A 19,693-nucleotide genomic window follows, 5' to 3' on the forward strand; every position below is an offset into this window, starting at 1 on the left:
CGATGGCGGAGTTCATGAGGTGTCACCCCACAGCTAGATTTATATCAGCCCTATGGACCAGCACTAGAAAGTATCCAGAGTTCAGGAAAAAGTGGCATATTTTTCTCCAGGGGAGACTGCATATCAAGACGGCTCCAGAGGCTCCGACAAGGTTCCTGTTAGTAAAGAGATGATATATGGGCCTTCCTTTGCATTAACCCTAACCTTAATTTACAGTTTCGACACATGCCTTAACAACTGCTGCAAATGGCTTCCGCACATCCTCAACTTTGATTTACTGACAGTAGAATGCAGGAAAAACACAAGTTCAGCTCATCTTCATCCCAGGCTGCTTGACATGTTCAATTTCAATCTGCATTATAATACATGTGTTTTTACTGGAGGCTTTACAATGAGATGTTTACAGATATTTGTTTCACTGCCAGTAAAGACTGTCTGGTTCATTTCTAAAGAGTGTTATCTACTGTTTGCTCAACTGCAGCTTTACAGATGATTCACTGTTTAACCAATCTGTCATATCCCTGTTGAAACACTACTCTACACTTTTTTAAGTGAATTTCTGTCCGACCAACTCAACTTTCACTTGTGTTTGAGTGTAAAAGTATAAAAGTATACCATGGTGACACCTCCTACTAAGCTTTGTGTGTCTATAATGCATTGTATATACCTTCATTATACATTATAAGATATGTATAATGCATCGTAAGGCTTCATAATGCAGTTTGCAGTGTTATGAACCTCATGGTGCTTTCTGTAAGCATATTAGAAGGAGTCATGGTTTGACATATTGAGTCTTATGGCAGCTCATAGTCTGCTTCAAGTAGAGGAAAGTGTATATCGCTGTGATACGACCACATTCAGAGCACAGGAGCAGCAGCACAGAGGAAAGGCAAGCTCAAGGACATCTCTTTACATAAATTGATACCAATATGTCTGTGATAAGCTGAAATCATCCAGTAATATGACAATGTAGCTCTATTGCAGATATCAGAGCAGACAATAAGTTGTCATGACAGCCCTATAGCAACCATGACCGCACTGTCTACTTATTATGGTTACAGTTACAGTGTTGCTTCTTGTACTCTAGGTGTAACTTTGTATGATAGAAAAAACTTTAAGAGTTGGGTTGTTTCTTAGGAAATTTTGTTGTCAGAGTGAGTGTTCCACCAATGAAACGTGAGGAGTAGAGGATGCAGGTACTGAGTTCTCAACCAACCTAGTCCACATCTTAGTGTAAAATGTATGAATAAGGCAACTGGCATCAGATAAAAATGAATGACAGGAACAGGAAAGAGTCTTGTTAATAAATAAAATATGTTGAACGTGATAAAAAGAAGTAGAACGTGAAGACATTCAATTTTATCTCAGACTTCGTTTTTGTTTTCACCTCAAAATTTTGGTTGAAAGCAGGTGTGTAATGGCTTTAAGACTTCATAACCTTTTGTGCAGAATGTAGACCTGTTACAAGCTATTGGCTATTATATTGTTGTTATATATTAATTAGTATAATGATCATCGTTGTGGCACCCTATTACCCACATCATTAACTTTGACATTATGATATAATATCTATAATACATTATTAATTAGGGTTTTTGGTAGTTCATGTTCCTTGTTTTCAGCCACACTAGCAGTGTGTTTGGAGGGATGTTGGTTGGTCCACCACTTTGGTCCAGACTGAAATGTCTTGACAACTGTTGGTTGGATTGCCATGAAATTTGGTACAGACATCCACGTCCCCCTCAGGATGAATTCTTATAACTTTGGTGATCCTCTGACTTTTCATCTAGTGCCACCATGAGGCCAAAATGTTTTTTTATGAACATTACACATTGTGTTTAGTGCTAATTAGCAAATGTCAACATGTTAGCATGCTAAACTTAGTGGATAAACATTACCTACTGAACATCAGCATGTTAGCATCCTGACATTAGCATTTAACCCAAGGTACCACTGTCCGAAGTATGGCCTCAAAGAGCTGCTAGCATTGCTGTAGACTCTTAGTCTAGTTAAACTTGCTTAACAGCTTGAAATAAGTATAATTTCCCAGATATAATTACAACTTAAAGAATCTTCAGACCAAATGTTTGGGGAATTGTGGTTTTTAAAGATGTGAAAGTCTTTGTTTTGGTATAACAAAAACATGTACAGTTATGTGCTTCTTTTGCCCAAGAGTCTATTAATAAATGAGTCTGCTGGTGAAATTCCCCATTTCAACATTCTATTGTTTAAAGATGTATTCTGAAGCTTGGCTTTTCAAAGACTTTTTTCTAATTAGCGAGCACACAGTCGGGTGTTGTAGCATTAAAAACTGTTTCCCCAGTGACTGGCCTCGAGGGGCCACAGTCACATACAGTGTGATTTGCTCTTTTGAAGGTAGTTTTTAAGCAGTTTGTAGGCAGGGACCAGATTGTACCAGAATATGAGAAAAGTTTACAATGTTTAAACATCTGTATATTTGGGTGAGTGCACAAAGAATCCATACGGGAGTGAAACCGTGCTTGATTGACAGAGAATTAGAACCTGACTAATGTGTGCTCTCAGGTAGCTGGAGGATTCACGAGGTGTTTCAGGCTGCAGATCCTAACCTGTGATCACACATTCTAGTGTGTAGATGTGTTTATTAACCTCTGGAGGGGGGATAATTGTATCTGTCAGAGTCGTTTAATCACCGCTGCAGCTCTCACCACTGTCACTTTCATTTTATCTGCTTTACTAAATTAGCTGGCTTCTTAGGCCACCCACTATGACGCCTGCTCTCTGTGTGTGACTCGCTTTTTGTTGATTTTATAACTCACATTTACATTTAGAAGCTGTTTTGTAGATTATTGTTGTCGGTGTAGGTTCATCCAGGATGTACAACACTGTAAGTTTGGTCATCAGATGATCAAGGTGGACAATACAACTGTTTTTAATTTTTCATGACAGAATAATCTCAGGTCAGCTCCACTCACTAGATTCTTCAGAGCTTTCAACCACATCTGACAGTCTTCATCAGTAAATGGAGCTGGCTCAGGTGTCATCATGCTGTCTAAGTCAATCATACTCAGATATGGGGAGAAGGTTGTAGTTTAAATGTGGCTTTTTCATTGGCTGGTGAAAGACTTGATAGAGTTGAAAGCTCCGACATTGCAAGTAAGTGAATCTTGAGCTGAGGACTATTTTGTGACGTACTGATGCCAAAGTCAAGAATGAATCTCCATAATTCATCCTTTAATTACTTGAAGTAGTTCCAACACCATCAGTCTGATTTTGATGAAACATTCTGATTTTTTTTTTTTTAAAGTAGAACTGAATAAGTTAATTAAATACATAAAAGTCTAAATATAACATGAATAAAAAACCAGTAGTACAGACTTTTTATAATAGAGTCAGATAGAGTGCTAAAGTCCTGCCTCTTCTCTTTGCCAGCCACCACCATCATGAGGAAAATGAGTTTTCTTTCTGAATTCTAAGCTGATGGGTATTTCCAGCTGCTGCCTAGCTTGGACAAACTCATTGGATATGTTGTTAAATGATAACAAACTCATTTTTGGTGGCTAAAATGAGGCAGTGTTCAAATTTTAGCATTCAGTATAGAAGTAGCTACCCCTTTGGTTTTTAATTCCAGCTGTAAACCAGGATGCACAAGTTAAAGCTTTACTCAAACTCTGATAAAAAGAAAGTCTCTTTGATAAAACCCATATGCAAGTGCAACAGAAGCTAGCTAGCAGAGGGGCAGAACTTCAGATCTCTTTTTTTTTTATGGAGATTTTCCAATTCATTGTTTCACTAAGGTTTAAAGAAAATAATGTTTTAAGGCTTCGTAGGCTTGACTGCCTTGAACTTGGATTTTTTCTTCCCCAATAACTGACACAGATGGCACCGAGCCGTATGTTGAGCTTTAAAGTTGCTACTCCTTGCTTTCAGAGTGATACAGTGCCAGCTCAGATGTGTTTCAGACCGCCTTGTGTCATATATGACAGTACAATGTGTCATGTGTTTGCAGGAGGAAGAGGAGGAGCATCTGGAGGAAAATGACTCTGTTAAAGAGGAAACGACAGAGCAGGAGATTCCAAACTGAATCTGAGCGAGAGGACACAAACACAACCACTGCTCTGTGGCATCACCTCCGGTCTTAGCGTTTCTGTTCAGACAATATAGCACACGCAACTTTCTACTACTAGCCTCCCAAAGTTTCTAGACAGCCAGCAGTTAGCTTTCACTCCAGATAGTTTAGCAAGCAGAGGTATTTTAGAAAACACTATGTAAATGGTGAAATCTTTAGATTCAAGGGTAGAGTTTGTACTTTTTATGGACAGCGCTGGACAGATACCTTCATGAAGCAGCACATCTACAGCAGAGAGAGGCATGGGATCGGATGTGTCTGACTGTTAATGGCCAGCCAGCTGATATATTTATGACACTTTCCATGCAATCTATTTTCATACACTAATGATCATCAGACAGCATGTCCACACAGAGTATCTTATGCATATCTTCTTACTTCCCCCATTTAAAATATCTACTTATTTTCTCATGTACACGTATGTAATACGTTTTTTATCTTTGATTTACTGTATCCTGACATGCTACATACCGATATATTTTGTCATTAGATTTGTAATGAAATCTTCCATGTTTAGGAAATGTGTCTACTCAGAGATTGTATTTACATACTTTGTAAAGTAGAATTAGTTTTGGGCTCTTCTTGTTTTTCTTAGCCAGATGGTTCTTTGACCTGCTAGTAGTCTGCTGTTCACGCTGGCTCTCTAAGCTCTCTGGAAATCATCACTCGCTGTAAAGTTTAGCGACTGAAAATTTGAATTGAAGCAACAAATTGTTCACCAGCTGCTGCACATAATTTGATGCTAAAATAAGGCAGATATTACCAGCAATTAAAAGTAATTAAAAGAGTTGGTTACATTTAGGTTATATGACTGTTATCAGAGAGCTCCTGGATCATTAGATTTGACTACAGACTGCTGTCAGGTCAAAAGACCATCAGACTGTCACAGTAAATCTGGAATTATCCCTTAAAGTGCCAATAAATCTGAACTGCAAAAAATGTTTGCTTCTCTATCACTGATACTCAATGCACATTAAATGTTTGAATTCTTCAGTCAGTGTGGTTCTTGGTGACACATCGACAGCAGTTAATAATTGTTATTTGAAGATGGCAACCAGATTACTCTCATTTGATTCAGATGTTTAATTGACAACTTGAAGAGAGCTCTTGTTTTTACATATTTAAGACATTTTGTGCAGAATATAAAGATACATTACATGCAGCTTTCACTCTATAGACTCTGGCTATATTCAACAGACTTCAGATGTAAAGCTTTTGTAAGAGCCTTCTTGATTCTCTTGTCAGACAAGTGTCACAGTGAAAATCATTTTCACCTTCTCACAAAATAGGCAGTGCTGGAATCTTGGTGACTTAATCACTATTGTTGGGCTAAATGAGAAACTATTATTGCTGGTGAACTAACCGGTAACATGCTAGCAACAGCCAGCTACAATAGCGAACCAGCAGCTCAATCAAACTTTATTTGTACAGAACCTTTCATACAGGTTATTTCAATGCAAAGTGTTTTGCAGATGGCTGATAAGATGATAATAAGACAGTACAAATGTAAACAGTAGAAACTATTTGAGACTAATGCATACGAGAAAACATGCAATCTGGCAGTTAGCGAGCTAGCTAGCTCGATTGCCAACCAGACAAAAAGTTGATGCAGTTTATTCAAAAACTGTATATGTTCGATCAACATGCAAACCATGTCTGATAATCTGAGAATGGGGTAACATAAAATTGTGCTAGTGTGATAACTTCTTCTATTTTGGACTCTCTGGATCTGTTCCACAATCGATTTGAAAATGTGGATGAGCTATAACTGATAGTGATCATTTTAGCAGTTAGTTGATGTGTGAGAGGGATAATGTGAAGGAATGAATGAGAATATTAAGGATAACGGTTGAGGAAAGGTGAGCCAGCTTTTCTAGAAGCCTGATGATCACCTGATGCATCCCAGCATCATTACTGGCGTTTCAGCAGCGCTGTGATGCCCCCCCCCACAACTGACTGCAACCATACGCATCATATGGCACCTCTCCTCTGAGGGTTGGGAATGTGGTTATGAGTCACCACCTGATGGGAGTGACCACTGTGAGCTGCAGGACACACTGTAAGTACCTGTTTCATAATAAATCACAGATCTCATTGGTTAAGTATCTTTGTGGCTTTCTACAAACGATATAACACAACAGCATGAATGTGTTGTGTAATGAGTCATTTGATATTGACACACATATTTAATATTGAAATGAAATGTATGAGAAGACGTATGACTACATCTGGATCAGAGTTTCCATACAGATGTGCACATTCTCCCATAAACTTTCTCATGGGAAATGTGTGCATGTCTTTGAAGCCCTGTTTTCTGTGTACTCAATGCTTGTAAATGAGGTCCCTGGTCAATGATGCAGGCTGTAGTAGGAGATGAAACAGACTTCAAACTTTCAACCAGATACACGCCGTCAGTTTTACACATGTAGAACTGGTCCTGAAGAGTTTCTACTCAGCCTGTGTAAACAGTTGTGTAACATCTTCTGTCTCTCTGGAGGAGCTTTGTCAGGTTCTTGATGTCATAGTGTCACGAGGGCTATCTTGGCCTGAGCTTGAGTGTTAAAGGAGAGTAATTATACGCACATCACGTAGGTGCAAGGCTGTTAAAGCAGCGTCAATGAACGAACCTGCACATGTATTCCAAGCCAAAAAATGTAATCAGGAAAACGTTTCAATCCTACTCAGATCTTTGTCAGGTCAGAATGTTTGTAAAAAATGGAAAAACACACTCATATTTATACATCCACACACACCAACAGGCTGACAAGCTCTACAATGACAGGTGTGGTTAACCATTCAGCTCACCCAGGCTGATAAACATGTCAAAACAACAATTCAATAGAGTATTATCAGAAATTCTTTTTTTTTCCGTTGATGTGCTCAGACGTGCTTGAGTTGCATTATGGGAAATGAAGGAGCCACACAAGGGATTAAAGTTGGGGAATCTTGGTCTCTGTTGTGTCAAAGTGGACCATTCTTTATCTTCTTACAAATCCTCACACTAACACTTATTCAAATCACTTGAGTACTCTTTAAGAACGAGTTATTTGCAGTGTATTCTGGATAAATGAAGACTTTTGAATTAAAAGATACAGACAATTGAGCATTGGTTTATATCCACTTAACCCCTTACACACAAATGTTACAATGTTACAACAACATTTCACCAAGAAAAGTGAGGTAAACCGGAAAGTGGCATGATAGCCAAAAAGAAAAATTGACAGGACTCTGAAAGATGTCTGCAAAATGTATAAAAAGATGGAACGGGATGCGGAAGAAGACATTTAGCTATGCTATGTCATTTTAAATAGTTTGTTGTGGTGCAAAGCGCTCTGTGAAAAATGATCTGAGTCAGAGCACATTATGTCTCATGAGATTATTCAGTATTATTCAGGCTGAGGGGTTTCCCTCTTAATGCTGAGGATTAAACACTTCCAGCCGTCCCTTCACGCAGGCCACACAATGTACCGGCCCATGCTGAGCAGGGAGGGGGGTGTGTGTGGGTGTGTGTGTGTGTGAGACGGGGGTCCTGCATATCTTTATAGCCCCCTCACACTGTCCTCCCCTCCACTGTGTTTCTCAGATCTTCATATTCCATCAACAATCAGACCCGGGACGTCAACGCTTTCACATTGTGACATTAAGGCATCGAGGGGTGTAATTCCAATTTGTTTCAAAGGAACTATTAATTTGCCCATTTCAAGGCCAGGCAGGAGGGAAGCCCTGTAAGACTGCTGAACCGTGAAAGACATTATCTGGAGGCCTCAGATTTGGGTGAGGAGACATGTTGAATTGATGACGGGAGGCGTCGGCGCCTGCAGACGTTTGAGCCAGGCTCCCCGCGGTCGAGCTCCCAGCATGCCATCTGGGAGCGATGTCATTAGGCGTAGGATAACAGCGATGGGTACATTAATGACAGAGTGGCCCGCTCTGCCACCCAGTGCCCCGCCAATCTCCCATTTACACCCGCAGCATACTAAACAGCTCCTGATGATGATAGTAGCAGAGCAGAGCAGGAGCGGTGCTTAACAGCCCGTTCTCACGGCAACAAAGGAAGCTTTGTTGTGCCCTCACATCCACGTTACATCCTCAGCATCACAGAACACACTCCGCTCACGGTGCTGATGCTGTCAGTGTGTGGAAAGAGTGCAAACACTCCTGTCTGTTACAGTCACAGCAGTTTTTACATCTTCAATTCATTTGTTCTATTCTTATTTCCTCATATATCATACTTGGCTGTTACTTTATTTTAACTCCCCTATTTAGCATTTATAAGCATTATATAAACCATTATAAATGCTTTGTAACACACTATAGTGCAGTTGTAGACAGACTTAAGAACATTTTTAAGTGTTAATTAATGTCTTAACAAATATAACCTCTCTTTGTGAAACATTCATTAACATTAACAGTTAATGAAAGTTTGATAACACAATAAAACATAGTTGTAATCATATAGTCTCAGTAGCTTTAATTACATTCATAGAAGAAGAATTTTAAACCTTTTTTTTCTAAGTCATAAGACGTTTTGGGTTTTTTCTGTCTGAATTTTTAAGTTTTCTTGTCATTTTTACACTGCAGATATAATGTCTGCAACAAACCACTGTTAGGAAAGATGTGTTAAAAATAAAAAGTGTTTATTTTACAATGTTCATCCCTGCTGTTACTAAGAAATGTCTACGTAGATATTCACACTGTGTGAGCATCATTCACATCAATAAATCATAGATTTTTCATTTTACCTCACTGTGTTCATACAAATTGGTGAATGTACTAACATGATGAATACTCTTGTATGAGGAAATGTTTCCTCCATAATTCTCCCACATAGGAAACACATTAATGACAAGTAATCTATCGTTACATCCATCCTCATTAATAAAGCATATACAGTGCATACTTTACTTTACGTCCGCCTTTCAGAGGAATAGATGCTTAACAGCTATGTAAACAAACATTAGTAAGTATTAATTAGAGCATGATTCAGGTTTATTGGAGTATCAGGGACTGTGTAAGGTTTTTCCTGAGGTTAAACAGAGAAAAGGTCATGAGGTGATTAAAATCAGGGGATCATCCTCTTGGGAAATCATTAGTTTTTAATTAGTTTTGAATTATTCATAGTGTACAAGTGGATATTTTGGCCTGATTTTATCTCTAGAATAACAATCCAAAAATATTAGGAATCATTCTTCAGTGACCATGAACATCCAGAACAAATCTGATAGCAATCAGGCCAGCAGATGTTGAAATATCTTCCTCCGGATCAAAGTGATAGACTCATTGACTGACATCTCCATCAAAAACTGCAGACACAGTACTGTACCTTACCAATCCAGTTTAGTCCAGAACAAACCATGGCAAGTGAACTACAATAATAATGAAACAGCACAGCAACGAGTGCTTAGCAACAAAGATGAGAGCAAAGTTTCATATCGGCATGTCATGTCAAATGTTTGTAACCAGGAAATGAACCCTGAGGATGCTGCGGTTTGATCACTCTGCTGCGTCTCATTAGCTGTGTGTTCTGACCTCCACAGTTCAGCCCTGCTGCCTCTCTGCCCTGTTTGCTTTCATGGTGACATTTGCCAGGAGATTTGAGTATGTTCTTATTCTGTGTTTCTCCGTTTTTAATTGCTAAGGATAATTCTTGAGATAACATCTCTTCCATGCAGTGAAGATATTTGGGTGACCTTTTCCAGCTTCACTTTTATGACAAACTCTGCTGCTTTATTGCTGCAGCTGCTGTCTGTGTGTGTGTGTATGTGTGTGTACATCATTGTGTTCTGCAGACAGCAGTGGATCTGTGCTGTATATATATGCTGTCTACTGTCTTCCTGCAGGCACATGTTGGTGCTACACTTTGCCTCTGCCTGATATTATGTTTTTATTCTGCTTATTTTCAACAGAAAAAAAGTTTCTAGGATGTGTTTAATTTATTTAACCAAAACCAAAATCTTTACCCAACCATTAAAGTACTTTTGTAGACTAAACCAAAGCACATGTGGGAAGCAGGATGCTGGAGGTATTATAAGCTTATAGAAACATTTTCCAATTTTTATTTATCATCTGCATGAATGTGGTATTTTTCGTATTCACCATGAACTGCACTGATTATTATTTTGTATTAGCCTACAGGTAACCAGGATTTGCTGCTCAGACTGGCTCAGACATGAACACTGCTGATGGATGGAGTTCTAACTCAAACAAGTTTCAAGTCAAGTCGACTTTCGAAGAGAATAAAATAAATTACAACAAATAGCTGCCTGGACAGCGGGAAAATCAACTAAAACACATGTTTTGCCAGTCTGCACTAGTCTATACACAACTGCTAGGAAATGGACTAAGAGCAAAACAATGTTGCAAGTATATAATACCTTTTATTCATGGAGACATTTTCAAGATACACAGGTTCTAAAAAGGTGAGTTTTGAGTCACTTCTTGAAAACAGACAGATTGGTGCAGTCACATATGTGTTCCATGTGTTATGAGACTTCCAGAGTTCCACCGCAGCTTCAGTGTTTGGTCCTGGATGGCGAGGTCAGGAGGTCGGCGTCACAGGAGCAGAGGCTGCTGGGAACCTGGTTATGGAGGGCTTTGTGAGTGAAAGAGCAGGACTTCTTGTAGTAGGTATATGACTTCATTTCAACCCTAACCCCCAAACCCACAAGATATAAGGATTTTAAGTGTTTGTTAATGTTTGTTAACAACTATAACTTTTATAAACAGTTGATGAATCATTTATCTTTAGTAGTTTTAAATACATTTATAATATTGTTTTAAACTAGGTCTTTTACTAAAGCACTTAAGAGAGTCCTCCTCCAGTTTCTTCATTTCTAAAGTCAGGGGATTCATGATAGACAGTTTTAGTGCCTATAGGTTTCTTTCTCTGAAGACCTACTGCACTACCCATGATGCAATTCTTTTCCCTAGGCCCCACATGGCCTTATGTCTTCCCACTCCTATTCGCTGTGTTTGGAGTGAAATAATACACATAACAATAAGCATCATGTATCGTGTAAACAACAATATCCAATCACACACTGCTGATAAGTAAAACATTTGATCAAGTATTGATCAATACATGATTCAGGTTTACTGAGTTATCTGGATATAATGGGTGAGTCATCTCAAGAACACACTCTTACATGAGTCCATATTCCAGTTTTACTGAGGTTCCAGGTTTTATTTATATCTATCTTGGAAAAGACCCTGGATCTAAACTCTAATACAGTATTCTCAGCAGGAAATACACTAATCATAATAATATTTATTATTATTATTATTATTATTATTATTATTATTATTATTATTATTATTATTATTATTATTATCATCATCATCATCATCATCATCATCATCATCATCATTATTATTATTATCATCATCATCATTATTATAATAATCAATGTCCAACAGCACATTCTTGGAAAGTCATTCATAGTTACAGGAGGACAAATCAGTGAAGCACTTTAATTTGAAAAAGGGGAAGGGTGGTGATATATGCTTTATAAAAGACGTGCCACTTACTGCCTGAGTCACTGATTGGCAGGTCATCTCTGGGAGAACACATACTGTTCTCTCAAGAAAAACCACAGCATCAGTCGTCTCAGCAAATAACCAGAAATTACACGTTTATGTTCAAGTGACAAACTCTAACAGAAGCAAAGGAGGAAGTCAGATGATGTTGCTCTTTTTGTTAACATGTCAGACTTTAACACAGGAGACAGCAGTTTGTTTCCAATTTCCAACAGTCAATGTTGATTTCTTTTAACCTGAAATACATAGTTATTGTTTTAATCATCACAATGAAGGTCTCCTAACCTTAACAAAATAGTTATTTTAATGCACATTATGATCATAGCCTAACTAGCAATCACACACATCTTTCATGCCCAGGTCCAAAACTCCAAAACTTCTGCTTATTAGGGGCTTAAAAATGTTTTGCTTTATTACATTTATAGAAAGTACAATGCTTTGAGCCCACATTGGCCCTTCATCAGGTACAGAGGCATCAAACTCAAGTGTGTGCTATTGAGTAAATAGCCTGAAGGAGTCAGTATCCTCCATCCGAATTACTTGTTGGATGGTCAGATAGCTTCAGAAACCTCCTTCCTTTTCACCTTTCTGATATCAGATTATGGGAGGCTGTATCCGACCATTTCTGCCTCTGTCATTCCGAAACCGAAATTTACTTTCAAATCATGATGGACGAGCTGTGCGGAGATGACAATTTCAGTCACTTTTCAATCAAGTGCAACACTATTACCATAAAACCTTCCAGGAGAGACTCTCTGAAAACCTGAGCCGTTATCCAGTATTTAAACTATATCATGTCTCACCCATCTCTATGATGACAAACTTTTCACTCCACTGTCATTTAAAAGCTTTTCATATGAAGCAGCAAAACAGGAAATGTTGGGTTTGCATCGGCAGCAACTTAACACGACTCTGATACGGCTGCCCCTTGACAGGCTTGAAAGATGGCCAATCAGAACAGAGTGGGCTGATCATGAGGAGGCCTCAAAGAGACAGAAGCTAAGACTGCCTGTTAAGAGACAGAAGCTGAAGTGAAGGGCTGCAATAAAGGGCCAGTATAAGATAAATAAGGAGTTTTTTTAACTGTGAATCATGCAAAGCTACTCTAGTGGAGTCCAAAAATAAAAATATAGAGCTGGAAATTAGTATAACCTTTAAGCATAACCCACCCTTAGTCCCTCCTAAACTCATGACCAGTGCACTAGGGGTGTGCCCGAATACGTTGTTCAGCAAAGCACAAATAGTGGGTTTTTTATGAATATTTGTTTAAAAAAAATTCAAAAAATTATTTGTTTTTGGGAAGAAAAAAAAGAACATGTCAAATACCAGTACACAGGTGAGTTACATCACTATCTCAGTCTCTGTTCTCTGCTCCGCTGTTACATCTGTCAGCAGGTCTCAACAAGGGGAGTCACATCTTCCTGCTATATGACACACATTTTCTAATTTGGACATCACTCCCGGAGTTGGGGGTGTTCCCCAGAGATAAAGCTGAGCTACTGACACATGTGAAGTGCTCTCAAGGGACTTGCCATAATCTGTTGTTCCCCTTCTCCTTTCCACCAAGTTAGGTTGTAAAAAAATAGGCAATAATGAAAAGTGCAAAATAAAAATCACCTTTGAAGTTCTTCCCTACACGTTACACGGTGTGCTGTTTCTGTGTTATACAAATACAAATACAAATAATTTGTCTACCTCAACAAATACAGATACAAATATCAATACTGGACTGTTTGTACATCCCTACAGTGCACATTTGAAGACAAGCATCATAACAGCCTATTAGCTAGTAGCTTAGTCTTATTTTGAGGACTATTTATGTCCCCTAACCAAACTTTCCCTAACCCTAACCATGTCATGTTTGCGCCTAAACTTAAACAAAGCTTAAAGAACGATTCCATCTGCGTTTTTTTTTTTCTGCTCAAATGGAAATGCTCACTCAGCTGTTAGCAAAAAGCAGTGATGTGGGTTAGAGTGCTGAGGCCCAACCCGCCCAACAACACACATGCAGTTTGCTGACAGTGTCTTCCTAACATTCTCACTAACTAGAGCAAGAATGTTTCCTTTGGTTTATATGTAGCAACATCACCATGCAGAAACCTATGTCAGGTCACATGGGAAAACGTTTTTAGAAGGGCTTGGGAAAATGGCATTTTGAGTTATAACATACGTACTTTGAGTTTTCGGATTTGAATACATATGGAACACTAATGTTAAGCTACAGTGTGACATAAAAACCTCAAAAATAAATCAATAAAACTAAAATGAAATAATGGAACTGCCCTATAACCACAGCATTGTCTGGACATGAAACAGATTCAACAGCAGATCAGAAAAAGCTTCTATGTGTCGGTCTGGAGGGGTGCAATTACAAACAACACGTATAAATGCATAGTGACCATTCTTCGGGCGAAATTTAGAACATTTAATCCATGTTTCAAACTAAAGCTTAATGTCCACATGCATGTCCAACATGTGTTGTACAAGACCCATAAATGCCCCCCACCCTCCCCTCTGTTCTTATCCTCATCAGACCAACAACCCATAATTCCTTCTGTTCCTGTACCTGCTGCTGTTATGACAGATCCAACAAGCGGCAATCAGAGCTCTTATGCAGACAGCTTTATACTTATGATAAATTTATTCTGTTGATTTTCCCTTACATAGCGTACCATTGGCATCTCATATTAACAGCTGAAAAAGACATACATTAGTTTAATTATACCATCACATATGTAAAAATACTCTTTCAGTTGCATAGTTAATAACTGTCATTCCCTTTTACCTGTGTGGATTTGGAGGTGCAATAAAATATCTTTTTATGTTCATGTTAGGGTGTGACCATTTGGGTTATAAAGGCTGATTATGCTTCATTTTTTTTATGTTAAAAGCTTAAAACTTTAACATCTGAAATAGCATTTAGACCAACATGAATGACCCTGACTGCACATATCTTGTTTTTGCACCATGTGCCCCTGTGAGCTAATACTAAAAGGAACGACATCTGGAAAGAGGCTTGTCCTTGGCACATGTCAAATTTACACCCACATAAAAAGGTAAATACTCTGCAAGGCTGCACAGATACAAGCTGCTGATTGTCTTTCCTATTACAGCTTTATGGAAGGTGTAATTCATACAGACATCACCCACCAGTGAGCCTTAATCGAGAATTGTCTCCCTTCTGAAAATTATCAGCCCATATACAGTACCTCCAAAATACCTCAACCAGTAAAAGACCTCACAGAGGAGTGGATAAGATGATGGAAAATTATATGCTGCTTATGTTATCTGTTGCTGCAAGTGGAGGTTTCTTATATTTCTAATTCTGTATCAAGGGGGAAAAACACTGAGTTTAGCCTGATGTTCAGCCTTATTCTTATTTTCAATGAAACATGTTTAATCATAGCTGTAAATTTACCATCTGAAAATCACGTATCAGCAGTAAACTACACACACACAAGCTGTAGCTGACTGATGAATGTGTAGTTGAGTGTGTGTGTGTGGTAGGAAAAAGGCTCTTGGTTGGGGGTCAGCCACACTGCTTCCCTCCGTCTCATAAAACATCCACCTCAGAGGACACAGCTGCTGAGCACGGCAGACCACCCCCTGCCATTCCTCTCCATCCTGCAAGGACACACACACATCACTTATGTTGCCTTTCCCTCCCGTATGTTGTCCAGACACTTTGCTGTTCATTAGCAAAAAAACATATACAGTACGCTGATGTATCTGTGTGGAGGACTGGCTGTGTGGCGAGGGTAAGGGTTAATAAAGACCACTGCCATGACCACAGACCTGAATTGGACTTCCTTTCAGGCTTTTGAATTGACTTGAGATTTGATTTGAGACTGTTAAATGATTTAAGTTGACACTTTGAATTTTTGTAGTTTGAATTACCTGTAAATTACTTGAGACTTGATCAGAATTATCTGAGACTTGCCTTGGATTACTTGTGACATGACTTGGACTTGTCCTTCGAGACTTGAGAATCGACTTTCTCTAAACTTAGAGACTAGACTTAACTTGAGACTGGTCTTGAATGACCACAGACTTGAATTGGACTTGTTGTTTAAGGCTTTTGAATTGACTTGAGACTTAATTTGAGACTGAAATGATTTGAGACTTGTTTTGAATACCTATAAATTAGTTCAGACCTGACTTTAGACTTGCAATTATCTAAGACTTGTCTTGAATTACTTGAGACTTGACTTGAATTTCTTTAAACTTGACTCGAGACTTGTCTTGAAATACCTGAGACTTTATAAGTATCTTGAATTTCAGTCTTATATTCTGTTTTTAGGGTGACTGTGTAACATCTGGGACTACAGATGAAAAATAGCCTCTTGGCTAACTCTGGCACATTTACAGCAGAGTTTATTAATGTGCACTGTCCCTGTTTAATACACCAACAAATAAAAATAAATAAATAAATAAAAATAAATGGACTTACTTGAGACTTGAATTGAATCATGTGAAACAAGATTTGTCTTGAATTACTTGAGATTTAGCTTTAGACTGGTCTTGGATTAATTGTGACTTGACTTGGACACTCGTGTCCTGAGAGACTTGAGAATTGACTTGAGACTTGCCACAGCATTGTTCTGATGCTATCATGATATAACAGGACTACTATGGCACTGCCTGTATAAAATTTCACTACTGTGTTTTAAAGGGGATTTTTTCCTGGTTTTATTCAAGTACAGCGACTCACGCTCTACAGCCTCGTGTGACAGCCACCACTTGAAAATAATTGTTTATACATTAGACATTAACTACAGTGCATTCAGTGTCGTCCTAGCACCATGGTAATTTATTGTAGCCTTCAGATGGTACATTACATCATCTAAAAGCCCTCTTCTACCTTTTTGTTTTGATTTCTTTTATCATAAATGTGAATTTATGAATATGATTTACCTGAGCCTGATTACTGTTTCTATGCCAGCACTGCAAATATGCCCTCATAGGTTGATAAACCGTATGTGGATGATTTCCAGGTAAAGGCTTTTAAAATTTCAAACTCATATAAGCACATGAACATATAATTTTTCATTCCAAAAGAATAAATGTATATTGTCTGTTGTTCCAGGACATCACTTGTCCTCCTATAGTTTCTTAGAAGATAGTGTGCTTATATCTTTGCTCTTGCTGGCTGAACAGTGTTTCAGTCCTCCTTTTGCATCCAAAGATACACTATTTACCAAAGTAAAGAAGTCGGTGGCTTCAGGGCTTGTTTGAGAGTCATGCTGAGGTTACTCTATCTCACTTAAGTCTTGTCCTGCCAGAGTTTGTTTGAGCACTCTTATTAAATTGCCATACTGTTGTAGCTCTCTCCATGACCTGCCAAGGATAAAAAATCTGTTTACTGTAAATTGCACCCCACTCCCTCTCAAATACCATCTGCTGCCCGAACTGCGCTGCACTCACAACCTCTAAAAATAGGCCTCCTGATTGGCTCCTGAGGAGACGGGGGGTCCACATCAGCCTGAAACCCCTCAACGCTTGTTCACAAATCTGTTTTTGACTTATTGCTGTTTTCATTTCCTCTAGTGCAACATTTTACACCAGGCAGCTCACTGATCTGCTTAATGTCTAATGGAACTGGTGTGTTTGCATTCAGTTTACATTGGGCCGACACGGCTTTTGAAGGCTGACACAATGCTGTTTGATAATATTTGATGCATATTTAAAGTTAAAAGATATTTAGGGTATTTATCATTTCATCATTTACATTAAAGGCTTTGTTTGTTTGCCATTAAGGCAATCTAAAAAAAACGTGGGCACACACAGTCCTATATGGCTTACCACTTGAAAATATGTTATTTCAGGAAAACAAGTAGGTTTTAAGATGTTTTTTTAAAAACTTAACAACATGCTGTTGTTTTCTGTAGAGCTTTGCTAGTGATGTGGCTAAAAATATGACCGTCAACCTGAGGGTGGTGGTAAAGCACGTGACAGGAGAAACTGTCGGTGAGCAGTGTGAGAAGAAATTCAGCTGTGAGTACTTGTGGATATTATTCCTGATTCCTGCAGCCTATAGACTTTGGATAGAGTGGCTGCTGTAGTTGATTAAGTTACACAGCTTTTATAGAGACTGTTGGGATCATTGTGAGTAGTGCAACCTGGTTGCTAGCGGCTAGTTCGCTTACTAGCATCATCCCGTTTCCAAACATTTCAACATGGCCGTGTGTGAGAGCTGTAATCTGGCTAACTCATGACTGGAGGGCAACATCCACTGGCTGGAGAATAAAATCTAGGAAAAAGAAGAGTTGATCGATAGCTTTCTGTCAGTCTCTTTGGCCCAGTCCAGGCATATCTCATATATGCAGGCGTCCCTTGCTCTGTCCCCCTCCTCCCGGCTGTTGTGGGCCATGGTCCCAGACTCTGCCACCACTCTTCCATGGCTGGCAGCAACTAGCGCTGGAGCCAGTGCTGAACCTGGTGCCAGAGTGGAGAGACCATCAAGCCGGGTGCTGTCATTCCATCTGCGCCAGTCCTGGCTCAGCCAGGTGCTGAGTGGGCTGAACAGGAGCCAGGCCCAAGGCCCCAGTTTTTACCTCTACACCTAATCGGACCAACCTCCGGGTGTAACTATCCTGGTCCAACGTAGTTTGTGGTGACAGGAAATGCTCAGGCACAGCGACTTTACAACCTAGCCTGGAACTGTCAAACTGTTCTGCCTGATGATTCCCTGGCCTTCCCAACAGATACAGCTGTGGTCCTGCTCTTACCAGACCTGGATGCAACACCTCTTGATACTGCTGTCTCCCCTCCAGCACCTGCAGACGTTGCTCGGAAGATTCACCAGCCCAACACAGGAAAACAGAGCAAACAACCCCTTCCAGCAGTCAAGTCCTCCTCCTCCTCCTCTTGAAACAGGTTGCTGAGGGAGGCTGTGATCAGGAGAAGTTCTGGAGGTCTCAATCGTACAGAGACAGCAGGGAACCCCTCTGCTAAGAAGGATGCCTCCCCCTCACTGCAGTAGTCCCCGGTTACGACCATCTATTGACAACTGGTAAATGCAACACACACTGTGGATGTTAAATTTGTTCTGTTTTGTCTGGGCAGAGCCAAGCCTACACCCCCACGGCCACTCTTCTCCCCCTGAACACTGATTGACAGTGATTCCATAACTGGGAATGTGCATTTCTTTAATGAGTCACACACTGTTTCCTGAGTGCCAGCCTCTGATATTCTAAAAAAGCCCGTATAAAAAAAGTATGAAGATAATACATACATGATGAAGTTATGTGACTCAGTAATAAACCCTTGGTAACTTTTATTAATCCAGATAAAGCACTAAAGGTGGTTTCTGATGGTTTGTGAAGTACAGGGGCACAGTTAAAATCCTTTAAAATCTTTCATCAGACTAATTTGCTAAATATTCACAGTTATTAATATGTGGTTATAAGGAAGGTGTAGTTTCCCTGCTATGATTACGTGCTAGATTTGTTCAAGGAGAACCCGCCGCAGGTGATCGATCAGAATCACGCAGATGTCTTCAATTTTTAGGTCTTTGTTGTCACCACCACATCCATAATCCTTTTACAACAGTCTGATGACTCAGTGGTTCTGTGTAAATGAACATAATAAATCAGAATAAACATGTCAGGTATCTGTATGAAAATATTACAAGCACATGTTGAAATTGTAAACTACATTGCTTTCTCAAATGTGTAAATTTCCACTGTACAAGGTAATACAATTGTCAAACAGCAAAAAAAATAATGTGGCTATATCTGAGGCTGAAACAGCATATTTCCTCTAACAGCGGATTAATCTCTATCAGCAGTGAAACACCGCCCTCTATTGGCGAAAACCGGCTGAACTATCTGCTAAGCTACACGTATTGTACGTGCCTTGGGTGCCGGTAATATTGGGTCTATCGGTAATATAGTAAACCAACACAAACCAAACATAAAGCAAACAGGAAGTATAACAAACAATCTCAAACACTTCACCCACTTGCGCTACTTGACACCAGATGACAGTTAGTACAAGGCAAAGTCCTTAATCCAGAAAAGCATCTGATACGTGGCAGACTTCAAACTA

General features: G+C 39.2%; 1 protein-coding gene across 3 annotated transcripts in view; it reads left to right on the forward strand.

Annotated features, from left to right (window-relative positions):
• The window catches only part of phf14 (PHD finger protein 14), a 95,918-nt gene extending 90,817 nt beyond the window's left edge, over nt 1-5,101 (forward strand). For 2 of the 3 annotated variants that reach the window (XM_044335169.1, XM_044335170.1), the window contains exon 18: nt 3,989-5,101. In XM_044335169.1, the coding sequence (XP_044191104.1) occupies nt 3,989-4,063 (75 nt within the window). In that variant the 3' untranslated portion in view covers nt 4,064-5,101. The remainder of the gene's footprint in view (nt 1-3,988) is intronic. The other variant, XM_044335171.1, reaches the window with a different exon arrangement.
• The last annotated feature ends 14,592 nt before the right edge of the window (nt 5,102-19,693 follow it).

The sequence above is a fragment of the Thunnus albacares genome, chromosome 19 (assembly GCF_914725855.1).
Source record: "Thunnus albacares chromosome 19, fThuAlb1.1, whole genome shotgun sequence".
Lineage (NCBI taxonomy): Eukaryota > Metazoa > Chordata > Actinopteri > Scombriformes > Scombridae > Thunnus > Thunnus albacares.